The sequence below is a fragment of the Palaemon carinicauda genome, chromosome 26 (genome assembly GCF_036898095.1).
Source record: "Palaemon carinicauda isolate YSFRI2023 chromosome 26, ASM3689809v2, whole genome shotgun sequence".
In the NCBI taxonomy this organism is placed as follows: domain Eukaryota; kingdom Metazoa; phylum Arthropoda; class Malacostraca; order Decapoda; family Palaemonidae; genus Palaemon; species Palaemon carinicauda.
The window spans coordinates 34,313,346-34,332,823 of record NC_090750.1 but is presented as its reverse complement, the minus strand read 5'-3'; the positions used below and the strand labels follow the sequence as shown (position 1 = coordinate 34,332,823).

Here is a 19,478-nt window from a genome sequence, read left to right as displayed (position 1 = left end):
GCAACATCAATCAAAAACATATTCCTTTTTACCTAATGAAACATCTTATCTAAACTGAAATGTGACAGAATTTCTCTTTCAAAATTTTTTCATATTTTCTTCAACTTTAGGTTCTGAAGGGGTATTAATTCTGTGCCTCAGAAATCCTGGGCCATAATTGTTTTATTAGTGGAAATTAGATATAATGTATAGAGGAAAATGTAATTTGCAAGAACAAGTGCAGTAGTATTCCAGTCAATGTTATTGCATAACTTCTAAGTGGCTGTTGTAATTTCAGGGGCATAGGAAGCAAAAAAAAAGTGGTCCGGCCAGAATGAAGAATTGCAAGCGCTCTTTGATGCCTCTCGTCTCGTTTAATTCAGAAAATATGAATACACCGGTTGTCAATAATTAACCAAGTGAATGGATAAATAAATCAATAAAAGCTAGACTAAGTCGTTTTAACTCTGTATCTTTGGGTATGAGTTGAGTAAATAAACATGTCCATAAATAAACAAAATGTATCAAGGTGACAACAGACTGTCTTAGGGGTTTACTTGTTTTCAGGTTCAGAATATTCCGTCGAATCGCCACCCAAAAAATCTGATAGAATATTGTAATCTTTTGATCAATGTTGATCATTCGAAAGATGGTCAAGAAAATCTGGAACTGCATCAATTTTGCTTACAGTACTAAATTGAATGTAGGGAAAAATATTTCTTTTGTGTAATACTATCCAGTCCTGAGTTTTACTCGTTTTGTCATATATGACCAGCTATTTACATATATTTAGATAAAAAAAAAATCTTGCTTCCTCTGCTAAGAAAAAAAAAAAAAAGACGCTTGCCATCATTTTGTCGGGTACGAATGGCGTTTTAGTATAGGTGACAATGGCAATTTTTAGAGGAATGATGATGCATGTATAAATTTGACATACTTGTTCTCCAAGTGATACCAATCAAATCTGGCTAATTGGCAAATTGAAAATCCAAAATGGCGGCCATTTTTTAAGATGGCCGCCAAATTAGTCGCCCGAAGTTGATATTTTGCTTAGAAGTATTTGTAATTGCCGATTTGCGTGATCTAGGTAGGGATTCCTATGTCTTCCAGCCTACTGAAATAGATTTTAATGTTTCTTAAGCAGAATTAAATATATTTTTGAATATTTTACTGTTGATAAAGAATTACTGACATTTTTCATGATGGCAACCAGATTACCTGTATTTCATTTGGTAACCCTGGCACCATTATGTTCAAACCATGCCACTGGTCCTCCAGTTGTTCCTTCCCTCATATACAGCTGAAGAGCGATGTGCAGGGAATAATGACTGTAAGCACTTGCATTTTCCTTTGCAGCTTTTCTTACAGGAATACTTTGTCTGTTCACGACAGGTTACTGGAATAGGGGGTGTTGTTCAGCATGTCTGCAATGTCTCTGCTTCTTGTATCCAGCCCCATTCAGCAGGGCCTGCCCTTAGATGATCCCAGCATGATAGGGCTCATGCTTCATGTGTTCTCTGAGGCTACTTGTGTTGGTGGAATTGAGTAGCATGGCTACTGTTTACAGACAAAGAGAACTAGTCTTGCTTCACCCACACGAGTACCTTCACATGATCTGTCATACACGAGGACAACGGATCTCTCCAGCCTCTGCAAGTGAAGGTAACGAATCAATATTGGATGTTGGCTGAGATTAGTGAAAGTTTCAGAAACATCAGAAGGCAGACACGACATCACATCCAGTAAATGCATGAAAGAATGGAATCCCTCTAAGTTTCTCCAGCCTTCTTGCAAAGACTACTTCGTGGACTGGAATCCATTGAATCTTGGTTTCTGGCCAAATGCAATTCAAATTGTCTCAAAACCTATTTCCTGTAAGGGAGGTAGTACATACATTACTATGACTAGCATGACCGTATTAACCTTAATGATAATAGACTTTCTTCCATCAGTTGTTGCATCCGTAACATGTACAAATATTTGAATGTCAGCTTCCTCATGACATAGGGACACTGAATCCAGAGACTCCATTGTGTTGCTAATGGCATCTTCTTTGGTGATAATGACTGTGCTTGTCATCTCTGTTTTACACATCTCTGCAAGGAAGTTAAATACCCCAGTCTTGTTGTTTGCATCAGGGAGGAAGCTTTGCCATTTACCTGAAGTCTTACTTATTCCTCTCAAACTTATTCTCCTTCCTTGTCTCCTTGTATCGGATTTAACACTTGACTTCTTGCATACATCAAAGTCTACATCCACTTGATCGTACCTGGAGTCGCAGTATTCAACTCTTTGGATGATGTCTTCTTCAGCATAGTCATAAAATATATTTCAAACAAATAGAAGTAGTAGGTTGGCCAGGGCACCAGCCGCCCGTTGAGATACTACCGCTAGAGAGTTAGGGGGTCCTTTGACTGGCCAGACAGTACCATATTGGATCCTTCTCTCTGGTTACGGTTCTTTCCCTTTGCCTACACAGACACCGAATAGTCTGGCCTATTCTTTACAGATTCTCCTCTGTCCTCATACACCTGACAACACTGAGATTACTAAACAATTCTTCTTCACCCAAGGGGTTAACTACGGCAATGTAATTGTTCAGTGGCTACTTTCCTCTTGGTAAGGGTAGAAGAGACTCTTTAGCTATGGGAAGCAGCTCTTCTAGGAGAAGGACACTCCAAAATCAAACCATTGTTCTCTAGTCTTGGGTAGTGCTATAGCCTCTGTACCATGGCCTTCCACTGTCTTGGGTTAGTGTTCTCTTGCTTGAGGGTACACTCAGGCACACTGTTCTATCTAGTTTCTCTTTCTCTTGTGTTGTTGAAGTTTTTTTTGTTTATATAGGAAATATTTATTTTAATGTTGTTACTATTCTTAAAATATTTTATTTTTCCTTGTTTCCTTTCCTCACTGAGCTATTTTCCCTGTTGGGGCCCCTGGGCTTATAGCATCCTGCTTTTCCAACTAGGGTTGTAGCTTAGCATGCAATAATAATAATAATAATAATAAGGCATTGATGAGTGTTGATCCCATCAATGAGGACTGGATCTTCCCCTGGTTCTCTGTCTGAGATATTCACTTACACTTTAATAATTTCAATCAGCTTTGATTTCTGCCATGTATAAAACTTGTCACTACGTACTGTTACAGAGAGGTGCAGGGTGTGACTGATTCTCGTGCTTGAAGAATTCTTGTATGTCACACTGTCTGTTCTGACAGAAGATGAACAATCATGAAATAAATGACAGTCGGTTTTTTTGAGGACTTTCTCTGTAGAAATGATCTCAGCCTGCTCTTGTGTTAATTAAGAAACAGGATTTTTCTTGATTAGAAGATAGAAAGAACTGTCACTTTCATCCTCTAGCCCTTCCATGAATTATTTGAACTGCTCTTTGCTACACCAGTGATTAGTAGCTACTATTTCAGCCAGGGTTGGGTCTGTGATGTTCTTCATATCTCACACCAGCAGGTCAGCTGATTCCTCTTGGAATTAGTTGGCCATCTCCTATATCACTGCAAAGAGATATTTCACCTTTTCAATTAAATATTTCTAGGCAAGTAGTGTTTACTCATGATGTCTACTTCTGTAGATGGCATCTTTCATACCAGACATAGCCTTGTATTTAGCTACTAGACCACTAACTTTGGGTGCAGCAACCATTCACCTATGAAGCGCTGACGCATCTTCTGTAAATCCATCTGCTCCTCTCTCACCTTTGATCACTGTATTTTGCTTGTTTACTTAACTGATCACCAGGGCAGAGAATACTCTTCTAGACTTGTCGATAATGAAGTTCCCTTTGTGAAACACCCTGGCCACATCTGATGTGAATTGCAACCCATCGCACATGAACGACAATGTTATTCGCTAAGAAGTAAGTCAACAGTTTTGAAAGTGCTTCACAGAAGGGGAAGTCATGATGAGCTCCATGTTAAGCATCAGATTCCAGAACTAGAACTATGAGCTTTCTTTCCTCTGTTGTTCACAGCAATCTTCGGAGGTTTTATCTGACGTGCCAGACTCTTCAGATCAGTAATCCTGGTATGCCTTTATCATAAGCTTGAACAAGCTGCATGTAGTGATCTGATACGCTTTTTTTATTCTGGTTACACTGGGTGCAGACAGGTAAGACTTTCCTGTACCAAATGAGGCCACCTCTCCTTCTATAATATAAACAGCACTGGTGCATCTACTGTCTCGTAGTAATGTTCTTATTCATCTCAGTGTAGTCATTTCTATGTGAAGTCCACCAAACAGGATCATGAATTTGGCCTTTCCGTGCTCAGGCCATATCCATTCTGTTTGTTTTGGCCAGAGCATATAATGGTTGGTCAGCAGAAATGACAGGTTTCTTCCCTAGGTTTAGGGAAGCCATTGTATCACGTCTCTTCTCCATGGCAACAGAGTGAGCTTAGTCTCGCCACAGAGGCATCATCACTGAAATGCTTCCTTCAAATCGTTGGCTCCGTTTTTAAGTACCTTGGTAGGCTGACCATATGATATTGACTGTATCAGCCACAACCTCAGTGAGGAAGACTCCTTTCAACTAAAAATATTCTTCTTTCAAGTGTGACAAGATCGACTGTAGTGCTGGTAAGGATAAACTTACTATTGGAGGAGAATTGGGATTCTGTGTAATGCTGGTCGAATATTGGTATATGCTGTATAGAAGCTCTGGAACTTTCTTAACTTTCATTTCTGACTCCATTTTGAGAGGACAATGTTCATTGCCCAGCATTTTCAGTGCTTTTGTGTTGGAAATTGGACACAATTGTATCCAGGATTATGATCTATGTTTTCCAATTCTACTGTTATGATCAACTGCTTTTTCAGCACTTTGAAACAGATTACTCCATCTTCAAAATACTGTACAAAAACTGCTTCTCCTAGCTGTGCCAATATTTCTAGAATCCTATCGTATGATATGCTGAGCCCCTTCTCATGGAGCATTTCAACAATTTGTCCCTCCCTCATCTTGGCAAAAGAAGTTTTGAAGATCTGAAATGAGAAAATTAGTTAGAAAATAGTTCTCAGTATGCTTTACAAACAGTAAAATTTTGAAACAAATGTATTACTTTTCTTTATAGTCAGTGTATTCATCGGAAAAAAATGTTCAGTGTACTATACAAAAATTTAAATCTACTTCGGTAGCCTTAAAAAGATAAGTATCCATATATAAATGATGTAACTAAGAAAACTAAAAAGACTTCTGAGCAAAATGTCAACTTCCTTCAGCTAATTTGGTAGCCATCTTTAAAAATGGCCGTCATCTTAGATTTTCAATTGGTTAATCGGCTAGATTTGTTTGGTGTGATGCTTATATAATCATTTACATGATTTTTCGGTTATCTTCTACATGAAATTATGTTCAAGTAAAATTTATCTTGTTCATCAAATATCATATATACGAATAAGTTGAAAACAATTCTTAGCAAGTATAATGGTACAGCGCTGAACCATATCTCTTCTTGTCCAACTTCAATCCTAATGGGAACAGGGGGAGAGGTTCTTCATATCAGTTTCATATTAGGGATTAAGACTTTGAGTGGAAAATGAATGAAAAATATCAAGGATTGACAAACTAAGAGTTCATTATACAGGTCTGTTGTATCTAAATGACGTCAAATGTTTTCCATAACAGTTTTGGAACATTTAAGTTTTTTGCCTTTTCCCAAACACAGAAAATGACAACTAGGATTAACATGAAACTCATGCCAGTAAAATTATAAAGGAGGTTTATGGCATGCCAGTTTGATTCAGTTTATTGTGTATTCTTTGTAGTATTTTCCGTAGCCATACAGTATATCAGAAAAAATAAAATGCGTGAAATTAGCATTCTGAATTCAAGATATATTTTCATAAGATTTAGCTATTGATTACTGAGATATATCTAATAAAACAAACTTCGAACATACGCGTTTGAATCTGTAATTTATATCTTGATGAAAACTGAACCTTATATTTGGAGTGCCCAACGTTGGGTTTGCCAGAGGGTTGCCACGAGGTACTACATAAGACGAACCCAGTTCCACTCCTATGTAGTATCATAAGTACCTTGAATATAATTGCAATGGTTATCTGCATCTTGAATTTATTACACTTTCAAATTATTGACCAACAATGTTCTTTTATCATTCTGTAATCAGTGTCCGGTTAATAGTTATAATCGATTGTCTGGTAGTTCAGAAGGTTATTAGGTGGCAGGAGATGTTGAGAACCCTTATTTATTTGTATTTTAACTCTAGTAGGTAAAGAATTTGGATCTGTCTGGATGGGTTTGTACATTATCCATACCCCTATATAAAATTTTATGTAGGATTATATCCCCTTAACATATGTGTTTTAGAAATCAAAACCTAACATGTTAAGCTGCCAGATATTCAGTTGTCCGTTAAATGAAATTAATTTTTGAATAGAATATCTAATACTCTCTCCTGTCCAGTTTTTCACATCTGTCATTGATCTTCCAGTCATGAATTACAGGTTTTTGGGATTAACCACTGTAGAATTTGTAAGCCAATAAACAATTATTTTAAATAATTATTTTTAAGCTCCCAGTTTCTCCCTGCAACTTTAATGAGCAAACGCAGCTTATTTCATAAACGAATGCATAATCATTTTAACAATTAACGTTGAATGGTAGATTTTATCATAACCAAACAATTCGCTTATGTAAAAAATTGTATTGCTGCTGTTCTGTTAGCTGCCTCCGGTATAGCTGTTAGGCCTTTGAAATCATTAGGTTTCAACCTGTACTTATTCTAAAATATTGTTTTCAAAAAAAATATCGGACAACTATATAAAGATAGTTAAATAACCTGCATTAGCTAGTAATAGAAGCTTTAAGTCAACAGAGTCTTACACACAACTTATTAATGCATCATAATGGTGGAAACTGGCTTTAGTTCATAAAGTCTTTTCTGAGCCTGTCTTGCGGCAGATCAAAGTTCAACATACTTGAAGATTATTTAGGATTACATCTTATTCTATATTTAAATTCTGAAAATTGTAAATTTACCATTATATAGTAGTACAATGTTTGTATTTCATCCTTTTAGAGTATCTTCCCTATGACTAACGGAAGCCCTTCCTACTACGATCTTTGATTATCCCCGTGTTTCATTGGTATGAGAAAATTGATTTGATTATGCAGATGCATATATAAGTAAGAAAACACATTTATAGTATTGTGATGACTTACTTTTACTATTATCCTACAAATTGCTTTAAAATCTATAAGAACAAATTCCAAGGAGAAGCCGCAAATTTACATCATAGTCATTTATTACATTTCGTATCTTCCTGTTATCATATCTGTATTCTTGACAAAATATCAATTTGAAGAACATATTCTAACATCTCCAAAAGAGTATGAACTTTCAATACAAAAATAACTGACAAGAAGAGTTTGCTCTTATTTGGACTAAGAATCAAATTGAACACAATTTTTGAAAACTTGTGAATTCCCTAAGAAATTTACAAAAAGCACCCTTTTGTTGTTTTCGTATTTATTTACCCAGCTAGTCCTAGCATACATATGATAAATGGCTTTTCTACTGTACTTACCTGGATCTTCTTTCTGCTTTATAAAGCACCAAATATCAGTTTTAGTTTTATATGCAATGCCATTAACCAACTCATTGACAAGTCCATTCTTTTCTAAATATATTCCCAGAATATACGATACTCTAGATACTTAGAAATACTGTATGTAAAAATAAATGTTTTTTTTCTAAGTACTTCATCTTACAAAGTAAGCACTGTTCATGTCACGCTATACAACTCAATAGTAAGCCTCGAGAAAAATCTCTTCACAATTTGAAAAAGTGCTTCTCATATGGGTATTGGCATTGTATAGTGCCCTACATAATAAACACTTGAAGTATGCAGGAACTTTCCACCATTATGCCAGATTTTAGTAACTTGACATTGCGCATTGACACTAATTCTGTAATATTTGAAAATCTAACCATTGAATATAACCGTACTTTAAAAGCACCCATTTTGAGTTTCTGAATGCTAAATTCCTTAGTTTTAAAATAACATAAAAAAGACTCTTCACTGTAATAACGGGTTCTTTACAGGTTCCACTCCATGAATGACTGGAAAGCAAATAAACTCATTGACAAAAATGATAATTTTTTTTTCATTTTTTATTTTGCAAGTTAAAGTAATCTAGATTTATAATTTCAATTTGATTTATTTCGTATTTCATAAATTGTTATAAAGTTGATTTTGATGAAACTAAAGGCAACCACATCATTACCATGAAACTAATTGCAGCTCATAAGCTTGTTAAAAAAGCCCAGCTATGAAACAGAGGGCAAACTGCATGCATTTCTTTGCTTTATGAGGTGCTTCAGTTCACAAATCTAATCTCTTCATTACCATACGAAGCTCAAGGGAAGAAATGTTGCAGTTACATCACATTCTCGAAACTTGTCTCTTTTATCAGCTGCCATTTTTATTAGTAATTGATATAGGCCAAACAATTTTTTGATACTTGGCGCTTTACTATACGAAGCAAATAGAGATGATAGATTTTAATCTCTTAGTTTCAATTGGAAGCTGTTATGCAGTTGCCATTACAATAAGTGTAAAATTTAAATCATGATAAATGTAAAATGGGAGTGCTTGTTAGATGGTTAATAGAAAGGTAAACGCTTGTGAAAAAAAAAATCGATATTTAAACGCTGTTTTGTATCACTGGCTTAGTGCTTAACATTATTATTATTATTATTATTATTATTATTATTATTATTATTATTATTATTATTATTATCATCTTCATTATTATTATTATTATTATTATTATTATTATTACTATTATTATTATTATTATTATTATTATTATTATTATTATTATTATTATTATTATTTCCACCACCAGCGACAGTTTTAAATCATTTTAATTTTGTTTAAGCAGAAAAAAAAGAAAAACAAAAAAACTCATTATACTTAAAAGCAGTTTATGTAATGTCCTTAGATTACAAAATTTCATTTCTAGTTTTACCCCAGCAATGAATCTGTAGCCGTAGCAATTTCTTGTAGGCAAGTTTCTTTACCAAAGATATTAGACATTCGTCTACTCTTCTTTCATCTATTATTTCTCCATATCCGTTTTCTTCTTCGTTCTTTCTAAATAAATCCAGTCATTATTTCATCAATGCAAATCGGCAAACGAGCCTTTCTGTACTGCGCAACCTAATAGTCAGTGTCCAGACTCAGAATCTAACTGAAATTACCCAAATTTGAACCTTCCTCGTAGATCAACTGCCATTCGACCGGGTCCCGACTCGGCGTCTCGTGGTGGGGAAGACCCTATGGAAACGGCCTTTATAAAGAAGAAGCGAGACTCGCAAATCTTCTGGATCCAGAGCATAACCGAGCTTCAGACACAGGTTAGAGCCTGGAGAGATGATCAAGATTGTGATCATAATCTGTACATGGGGTTGTTTCTATAATCTATTCACACTGAGGCAGCAGTAGTCTCCATTTCAGTTCCTTCCTGTTTATTTCTATGTTTTTTTGGTATTTTTTTCTTAGTTGTATGCGTGAAACAGATCGTCCCAAAATTTTATAATTTTGTAAAGTTCTTATACTGATGTATTTAGATTCATGTACAAATCATAGCCATGTATTCTGCCTTATTTGCATTCGGCATCCTATAAACTCCTTTCCCTTTTACCTCCTCCTCCTGCAACCTATTGTACTCCTCCTCATCCAACATAGGTGATAAAAGGAAGATTGGATGGTCCTCTGCTCCCTGTGCCTCGGCGAAAGGAGACTAGTGACCAGGCAGTAAGACATTATAAAGAATCACGATAAACAAAGCACATAACTCATCACTGGGTGATTCTAGGTTCACGTGTGTCTCACAAAGACTATGACTACGGAATCCTGGACTTGTCCGAAATGTCAATGAAATAAAAAGTTTGGTTTTCGTGAAATGTGATTACAGGAAAACACCAACAGACACACAGTACATAACTTAGCTAAACGAACTCGATTTAAAGCAATCTATATAACGCAGCATCTGGATTTTGATCTTTGTCCAGACTTCCTGTGACACTGACTTTCCCCTCCTGCTCTAATTCATCCTTGAAAGCACTCAACACACTAAGACCGACAAGATTACAGATTACGACAGATTTCACAGTTATAAACTATGTGTATTGTACAATTTCTTATCTGCTTTTGAGTTTATATGTTGCGTTCAATATCAAAAACTTGTATAAATTTTCTTCTTTTTATTGTGTGATAATTTTCTGTGTTTCTTTGCTTTTTATTGTTGTGTGTGTGTGTGGATGTGTTGAAAAATCTAATATTTGACGTTGCTTTTTTATGTGTGTCACACGTCTTGTCTTCTGCTTTTATCTGTTAACCTTTTCACCAGCTGGTAATCTTCAGCTGGCTTCTTATTTAGGAATGCCCTGTTGACATACATATATCTTTGTGTATACATCAGGACTCACGTATACAATAACTTTCATGAGTTTCAACATAGAGCAGCCAGATAGGACATAAATAATTGCACCCTATTTCTGTTTGCCTGTCACCCTTTTCTCTAAAATGCTATGCCACTGAAATCCCCTTGTGTCAGCTTCATCTAAGGGCCTTCGCATATATGCCCATTTTACTTGATATAAAGTTAACGATTAACTAGTTCTCGTGGCAGAGTCCGAACTAGAATTGTATGCCACTGATTAAGACATTGAATTTTCATTTGTAAAGCAAATTCAGCTTCAGTAAACCAATGAATATGAAAACTACCAAATTGGTCATAGGTTAATGATGAACTTTTGATAAAAGATAAAAGAAAAAAAGTTTTTTATCAACAGAGTATATAGTTTCCTAAAATCTGTTCCATATTCCCTGAATGGTATAATTAAAATTTAATTATCATATAGTCGCATGTTTATGAATTCAGATTATCATTGACAGGGAGAGGTACTTCAAAAAAGAATTGTGCCGGCAATGTAAGTGAAGATTGTTTTATTAAGATGAGTCTTCCATTAGGTCTTAAATACTCGTAAGGACGTCCCGCCCTTATCTAAATTCATAATGACCCCACAAGCCTTTGGTTTTTAGTCTATTTAATACATTCTGTAACCTGCAAATAAAATAAAAAAGTAAATACTAACTAAGATATTTGATTTTTTATTATGAGCAAAAACTAAATCAGATCATTTGCATAGAATATAAGCTCAAGGAAATGCTAGTAGTTCAAAATACCCTTTAATTACATTGAGAGATCTTACAGACTCCCTTTAGAATTCTAGGCTGCTTTGTGGAAGTGAGTGAATGATGTTATCCACAGTGGTGTACCAACCGTGTGTTACACAACGACATTTCATTTTGTGCATATATTATGTTTGTATCTTCGCTCTCCCCTCGCACTAAAAAGAACCTGAAATAACATGCATGTTTTTCTCATCGTTAACTGTTAACCGACGCGGTGTTGGTTTGAATAGGAAATTTCCTGTTGCATTGAGATTTTGTATATAAAGGAGAGTGTTCTGTAATAATGTTACTCAGTTGCTTTCAGTCTGTCCTTGAGTCACAACCTTCTCTCAGCACGTCACATTGGTGACCCCGAAGTGACCAATGTGACGTGCTGAAAGAAGGTTGTGACTCAAGGACAGGATGAAAGCAACTGAGTAACTTTATTACAGAATGCTCTCCTTTATATACAAAAACTCAATGCAACAGGAAATTTCCTGTTCAAACCGACACCGCGTCAGTTAACAGCTAAAACATGCATGTTATTTCAGGTTTTTTAGTGCGAAGGGAGAGCGAAGATACAAGCATAATATATACACAAAATGAAATGTTGTTACTATGTACGATCGTGTGACACACGGTTGGTACAGTGGTACGTCTTCACACCACAAGATAAAAGAAATCTTTCTATTCTAGATATTTTACAAGCAGGTTGTGAAATATCATTTATATTCATTGAAACAATGGCTAACATTGAAAAAAATAGCATCAGGGGTTTTTCTGTATTTGAAATAAAACAAAATGCTTTTAATTTCATCTTCTTGCACTGTGTAATAATTGTCTAATTATTGAGATGAGGCTAAAAACTCGAATACATGATTTCCTGCAAAAAATGAAATGAGCAATTGGGGCTACTAAAGTCTGAAAACCGGTATTGGACTTTATGAATCTAAGATTTATGAGGAAATATACTTTTCTGTCATATAATTCACAAATTTATTTCAACTACTAATCGTAAATAGCGATATTCCGTTCTTGAGATTTGCTACACCATGTACAGTATGGCACTCTTTGTTGGTTTTGAAATTTCAACGTATGACCCTTATATTACTGCCATCATCTCTTTCCCCTGGAATTTCAAGGAATGAAGTTCACTTAACTTTGATGGAGACAACTGTACTCTGTGTATATGTAAGTTGCCAAATTATATCGCTTACTTATGTTGTGTCTCATAATATTATGCATGTGTGTACCTGGACATCCAATTTGTAAATATGTTATGGAAAGAGGCAATGAAGCGTTGGCATGACAGACAATGCTTTCCTCTTTCTACATTGTATTTTCACTAGTTTATAAGCAACTCGGTTGAGCATGATGTTCTCCAAATATTCTTCGTATGCGTTATACTCTTAACCAGACAAATTTCAAATAAGATGAAGATATAGCCTTGGTCAGGCAACTTGGGAAATAGATGACCCCAGTAAGTTTTACTAATGTATGAGATGCTTCTAATATTTTTTGGATCGATCTTATGACCTGATGAGATATAACAATTTGTACAGGAATATTTTCAACAGAAAATAATCTATCTGACGAAATCGTTAAGAAGGCTACTGCAGTTCTGGATTTCATTTGGATAAGGTTATCTTTTCTTAAAATAATCTTCAGACTTGAAATCAATGAAATGGATTTCACACCATGTTATGCGTGTTGTGTTAATCACGAAGATGATATTATATATACCGATTTGTTGATGCCAAGAATCATGGCAGATTTTTTAAAGCGCCTATAAAGTTATCAAGGAACCACAGATATTGTTAGTTAGAAAGTTACTACAGTTCCGCCTGTACAGTTATTTGGATAATTCTGAAAGATTTAGTTTACCATCTAATGGCAGAGTTACATTAATATAACCAATGAATGTGGATGGTGTCTAATTCATCAACTATTTTGAGTTAGAATAAGAGCATTTGTACCTTACAACAGAAAGCATATAAGCTTGAAATTTGAGTGACAAATGAGCTTGAAACGGGTAACTGAAGCTCAAGAAATAAAAGAATATATTTTCTTTTAAGACAATGGAAGTTATTTCCCAAAATTTTAGTTTTTATTTGTATGGCCTACAAATGATACAGTCAAATTTAGCATAAAATTATGACAAAATGCTATATTTTCTATAATCTTTCAGAACTGTCCAAATTCACTTTATCTACAGTCTGGTTACCTGTAGTTTTTTTTTCTTACTCTGCGGCCTTTAATTTTTAATTACATTGTAGTACCCATATAAACGATGATTTTGAAATTGGCCAGCAGTATCTTAATTTCTTTATATATATATATATATATATATATATATATATATATATGTATATATATATATATATATATATATATATATATATATATATGTATATATATATATATATATATATATATATATATATATATATATATATATATATATATCAAGGATGCCTGTCTATAGTGTTTCATGCTTCAGTAATCCAAAATTGATAAAACAATGACAACATATCAGCAGCGTCATGTGAAGCTGACTGCCAGAAACTCTGAATAAATGAGAACAATCTGTGGTATTCAGTGCCATAGTGTATTAAAGAAGCTATTGCTCTAACATCATGTGAGCAGAGAACTAAATTAATTTGATGTGCTTCAGAAAAGGCAAAAAAAAAAAATAAAGAAAAAAAAAATATGGCAACTATTGTAGGATGTAAAATACAAAAACCATGGTTTTGGAGTATTTCTCTGCATAAAGTATGGATCAGTATTCCTAAAAATGTAATTTTTAAAGGTTTAAAGGTCACTTATGAGCAGTAGGGGCAAGGAACGTTCGTTCGTTTTAGATTGCCTTACCTTGCTTAAGACACGGAATCTTGCGTTAGCAAGGAACAGAATAATGTTCTAGAGACCGAAGGTCTGGTAATGGCAGCTGCTGCTGATTAAGCAGGCAAACCTATACACTCGCCAAATAAACCGATCCGCAGCTCATAGTTGAGGCTTTAAGCGCTAGTGAAAACTATTACAAGCTGCAAGAAGGGCTCGCCTTCTGACCCACGATTCTTGCGACAGAGACAGGCACAACATATAGGTTTTATTGTGTTTTGATAAGAGTAAAAAAAAAAAAAAATTATATGGGGCTTTTAAAAGACGCGAAATGATAACCAAGTATTTAGGTGTTAGTCAAAGGTAAGAGGACAAAAAGAAAAGAAAAAGTAGAATAAGTGTATCTCAGGGCCATAAAAATTTGTTAAGGCGTGGAGATTTTGTCTTTATACTATTTCAAGACTGCTTTCTGTTGTATCATAATGTACATATGATAATATGCATACAGTATTTCTTTTTGTTTATATGTATGTTGTTTATTGAACTTTCCTGTAGTCTGGTTCTTGTGTAAATATTTTATAAAAATCATAGCATATTAGGCACTAGTGATAATGTATAGTAAAATTTGGAAGATGGATGAATTAAATTGAGATGTTATCACTAACCCCTGTACTGTTAGGCAAAGGGGATTGCCTAACAGAAGTAATCTTCTCACCACTTCCTGGTGGTATAGATGCATCAAATTTACTCATTATAACAACTTATGTTGAAATTTATGTTGCAGTTAAAATCGGATTTCTGTTTTTCTCATATTAGTTGTTATTCGCAAAATATTCATAGACTGAATTGTATTATTTATCACTTCAGATTTTAAACATAACATTTAAGATTGCTAATAACAACTTTCAAGGCCAATATAAAATTGATGTTATTTGATTGACACTATGTAGGTGTAGCAACCTATAACCAATACAATTACTTGTTACCTAACTTAGATATAATAATTTGTGAAAGTAATTAGAAATGAAGAATACCTAGGTTCTTCTTTACTTTTCGTCTCATGCTATATAAAGATATTATTTAAATGATGCAACATCAGTAACAGCTCAATTCAAACCCAAGTGCTTGTAATTCACTAACTTTTATTATAAAGACCACTCAGTTTCGTGTGTCCATTACACTTTGGTGATGGAAAAAGGTACCTGATTGCAATATTTTTCATTGAAAATTCATAGATAATTTCTTCAGACTCTTGCAAGTGATTTTATAATCTGACGAAAATAAATACAGTTATTCTCTCTTTTCTGCATCATTTACAGTAATGGTTCAAGACCTTTTATTTTATTTGACTTAGTATCGTGAATAAAATTATAAGTTCATCAATGTAGTAAGTAACATATTCATGACTTCAGAGAATTATCATTTCTAGCTTTTCTTGTATCAGTTATTATAGGCTGTTTTGCCGGATAACTTCTTTCATCGTACTATCTAGTTGCGTAGTAAATTCCCGACCTTTTGAATACAATGATAGTAAATACATCAATCCAGCTTCGGAATAGTAATGATATCATCCACCAAAATAACTCTTTGCTATATACATATCTTCATCTTCCTCAGCATGCTAACATTATAAAGTTACAGTTTTGCCCTTTTGCCTGAATGCTTGCAATGACCTGTACTAAAATGACCTAATCATTATTGTGCATGAGAATTAACTTGCCTGCATGCCAAGAATTCAAGATGACCTCAGGTGTGTACCAAGTATCAAGAAGTATTATATTAACCAAAAAAATATTGAGGCATTGGTAGGTTTTACAGCTTTTTGCCTATTAAAAAAATAATATAAACAAATGTTTATTAGTAGGGATGTCGACATGACAATTGCTTTGTCTGGTGAGAACAGTTTCAAATTAAAATTTAATTATATCAATATATAAATGTTACCTTCTTTGGAGATATCACCTCAGAGTTATTGCGTTTGAATTATTTGTTCATGGCACATGAGGCTCAGAAGTGCGTATGTGATTCACTTTTCATGAACTGCACTAGGAAAATTAAGGCTACTTGGAGCATTTAGACTCTTAAGAGAAGTTGCCAACAATAAACGTGTAGTTAAAAGTGTAGTATTTATAAAGTGCATTATATTTTGCAGTGAAGGGTTGGAACGAAATGGGTAAATATTTTTTTTTAATTTTTGTAATAAAAGTCATAGGGTCCGTGTTTTCCCATATGAAAAAGAATAGTAAGCACATACTATAATGATTTCATAATTGTTTGTAAATCATCAGTATATGCCCTGGATTGTTCAGCAGTACTTGGCGAAAAGAAAAGGAAGTGACTTCAAAAACATTTATTGGGCAGATTATACTAAACACAGCAGGGTGGGATATTCACCAGGAAGGCACCAGAAAAAGGTAATTGTTTCATTTCTTTAAGTGACACGCCTGGGTTATAGATGGTATCGCTGTGGACCACTTTGTCAGAACTTAGTTCTCTTACCATCAACACTACCTATCTCCAAACCTAACCATCCCAGAGCAGCACAGATTTGTATTCGAATTAATTATTGGAGTCTAATCTTGGACAATCACGGTATGAATAGATTTAGTTCACTCCCATTTCCTAGTAATGTAATGGTTTTGGTTTTGGATATGAGTAAATTTCGTGTAAATACGATTGCTGGTTTTTTTTTTTTTTTTTTTTTCTTTATAAAATAACAACGCAGAAACCAGTTTGTGATATCAATGTTAGTACAGAAAAAGGTAGACACCACCACCAAGTGCAAAGTGAATGAAAAGTTGACGATATATAAAAAGTAATTTAAGAGAGAGATTGATATTCTTTTAATTAAATTATCTTGTGATGCACATTATTAGTTACTCTGAGCATCGTAAAGATTTCAGCTTACAGTATTGTAAGTTGTTTATCACATTCTAGATAAAGCAAACACTTTAAATTAACTGCTATCATGATCACTGGTACACATCTGCATCTAGTAGCTTTTTTATCAACCTTTTTAAAGGGTAAGTGAATGCATCAACTATAAGCTTGTATATAGAATGATTTATATCTTCAAAAAAGCAGGGGAAGTGTACTTTCAAAACACAAGAAATTTCAGAATGCTTTTATATATTTCACAGAATGCTATAGACATTCGTCTGAAAATTCCTGCCGCCATATCCAAGGATTCATGCTCTATAGGACAAGCCTTAATCAATCACGTAATTTCTAGGAATCATGGCTCACTCCCCCTCCACAGATTCGTGTCATTCGCGCATTCCAGGCAGGTGTTGCGAAACGCTTTCGGGAAGAAAAACGCGACCGGCACATGGCTCGAGGAATCCTGGGAGATGAATTTGGACAAAATCAACCGTCCAGACTCCTCAGCCACTCTTCAGTCGATATGCTCACCTCAGACCCAGAAGAGCTTTCTCTACCCGAAATCGAAGGTGACCGATAATAATACCATCATGGTTATTAAGGTAAGGATCTCCCAAAATATCAGATGTTTCGAATTCTCTTTTATAAATTTTATCTTTTTTATCATTTACCTTTAGGTAAAAAAAAAATATTTTAGGTTTAGGTTTTGTTATATACATTGTTAAAAATATGTATTAAAAAAACGGTAAAAGTCTGACAACATTTAGTCCAGGATTTTTACCGTTTTAAAATCGGTTATATTGTCGTAAAAGAGTGATATTACAATCATCAACCCGTAAAAGATAGTAACAAAGTAAGGTAAAATTACGGTCGCTTGTATTTTACTGAAATACGGTTGAGAACAGTATATTTTTACGGAGAATTTCCGATGAAGATTACGTTTTTTTTTTTCTAATAGTGTACTGAACATTAAAGACGCATGTAACAGCCCCTAACAAGCCAGCTTTCTCTTCCTTATGCAGGTACAAGAAGCACCAACTGGTAAACTAATGGACCTCCAGCTGCCAGCTTTTCATGTCAACAGCATACCTCGTGATCGTCGTTGAAGCTCGACTAAAATCAAAATCCCGCCATCCATAACAGCAAAAGATCGATAAACAGGCAACTAATAAAAAAGAAAACAAATAAGTGGCCTGGCTAAAACGGAAAATTTTACTATTGTAAACATATCTGCAAACTGTTTTGGACCTCTTAACTGTATAAGTCTCAGTCGTCTAATCCAAATTGGCGTGATGATTACTCGATGGTTGAAAATACTATCTGTATAGGCTATAGTGCAATGAAAATCTTATTAATTTTTACTTGATTTATTCAGTTTGACTGTATTACATTCAGCATCCTCTGCGACACGAGTTAAGAACATGTAAAAAGAAAAAAAAGTCAGCAGTTGTTATGATTTCTGAGTGCACTTTTCATTTTAAGCTCATAGAATTTTGAAGTCCTTTTTTTGTGATGTAATATAATATTTCAAAGCTGAGATTCCATATTTCAGTTTACCAAGTATTTCATTCACTCATTCATGGGTTCTGTTCTCAATACTTAAGGAATAAGTCAGTGGTTACTGGATCAATTTTCTCAAAGTAAGTTTACAGGAAATGTTGTATATTGATCATTTCCTTGGATGAACTTTCTGTCTAATGCTGGAGGATCTCAAATACTGATATGTAGGAAAAGTCAACGGTTATTAAATATTCAAATGTTCCTATCTGAAAGGCTTTCCTGAAGAAAATTTTGATGGAATGTTTATCGAAGGTTGGCGTCCTCTTGAAGTTAACCTATATAAATTTACTTTCTCATCTCTGAAGTTCTTCATTACCACATTTAGTGATATGCAGCAGCCTTTCTGAAAATAAAACATAGAGTTTTCTGGTATTAAACATACTTCAAGCGACATCATGTTTGGCTCATTATCATAAAATGTTTTTATACAAATACTTGAATTTAATTTATAAATACGAATGTGGACTTACTCTAAAGAGAATTAGATAATTTGATAAAATACATTCCAGTCAAGTGCACATGATGGTTTCCCATAATACTTGAGGAAAAGGACTGAAATTGCTGTCAGTGCTCCTTAGCTGTGGAAAGAAAAACCTTCATTTTCACTTCGATACCAACTGTTTTCTTAACAGTTCTTTGGTGCTGATAATGTTATTGCTGGTGAGATATCCGACTAACCATAAAAGATTCTGTATCATTGTTAAAGCTCAGTGTAACCAATTCATACAGATATGCTCTCGGTATTGTGTTATTCAGCGTTTTGACAACGGAAAATTTATGACTTGAAACCATTCCTTTGTTGGTGAAGTTGAACAGTGAAAGAACAAGTTTTCTTATAAGGGCATGGCTGGTTGATCGATTCCCACCTAAGTAGTTTTCACTGTTATTTAAAATGACGGGGTTTTTACCTTATGGACTTTCTGAGTGTTTTCCCTTACAGAGGAGTGACTGATTACCTTGCATTTGGACACATGTTCTTACACAATTGGCATTA

General features: G+C 34.4%; 1 protein-coding gene across 1 annotated transcript in view; it reads left to right on the top strand.

Moving 5' to 3' along the window:
* Positions 1-19,236, top strand: part of LOC137619483 (plasma membrane calcium-transporting ATPase 4-like) — a 230,634-nt gene extending 211,398 nt beyond the window's left edge. Inside the window, exons 20-22 of the mRNA XM_068349545.1 lie at positions 9,249-9,381; positions 17,304-17,526; positions 17,947-19,236. Of these exons, the coding sequence (XP_068205646.1) occupies positions 9,249-9,381; positions 17,304-17,504 (334 nt within the window). The 3' untranslated portion in view covers positions 17,505-17,526; positions 17,947-19,236. The remainder of the gene's footprint in view (positions 1-9,248; positions 9,382-17,303; positions 17,527-17,946) is intronic.
* The last annotated feature ends 242 nt before the right edge of the window (positions 19,237-19,478 follow it).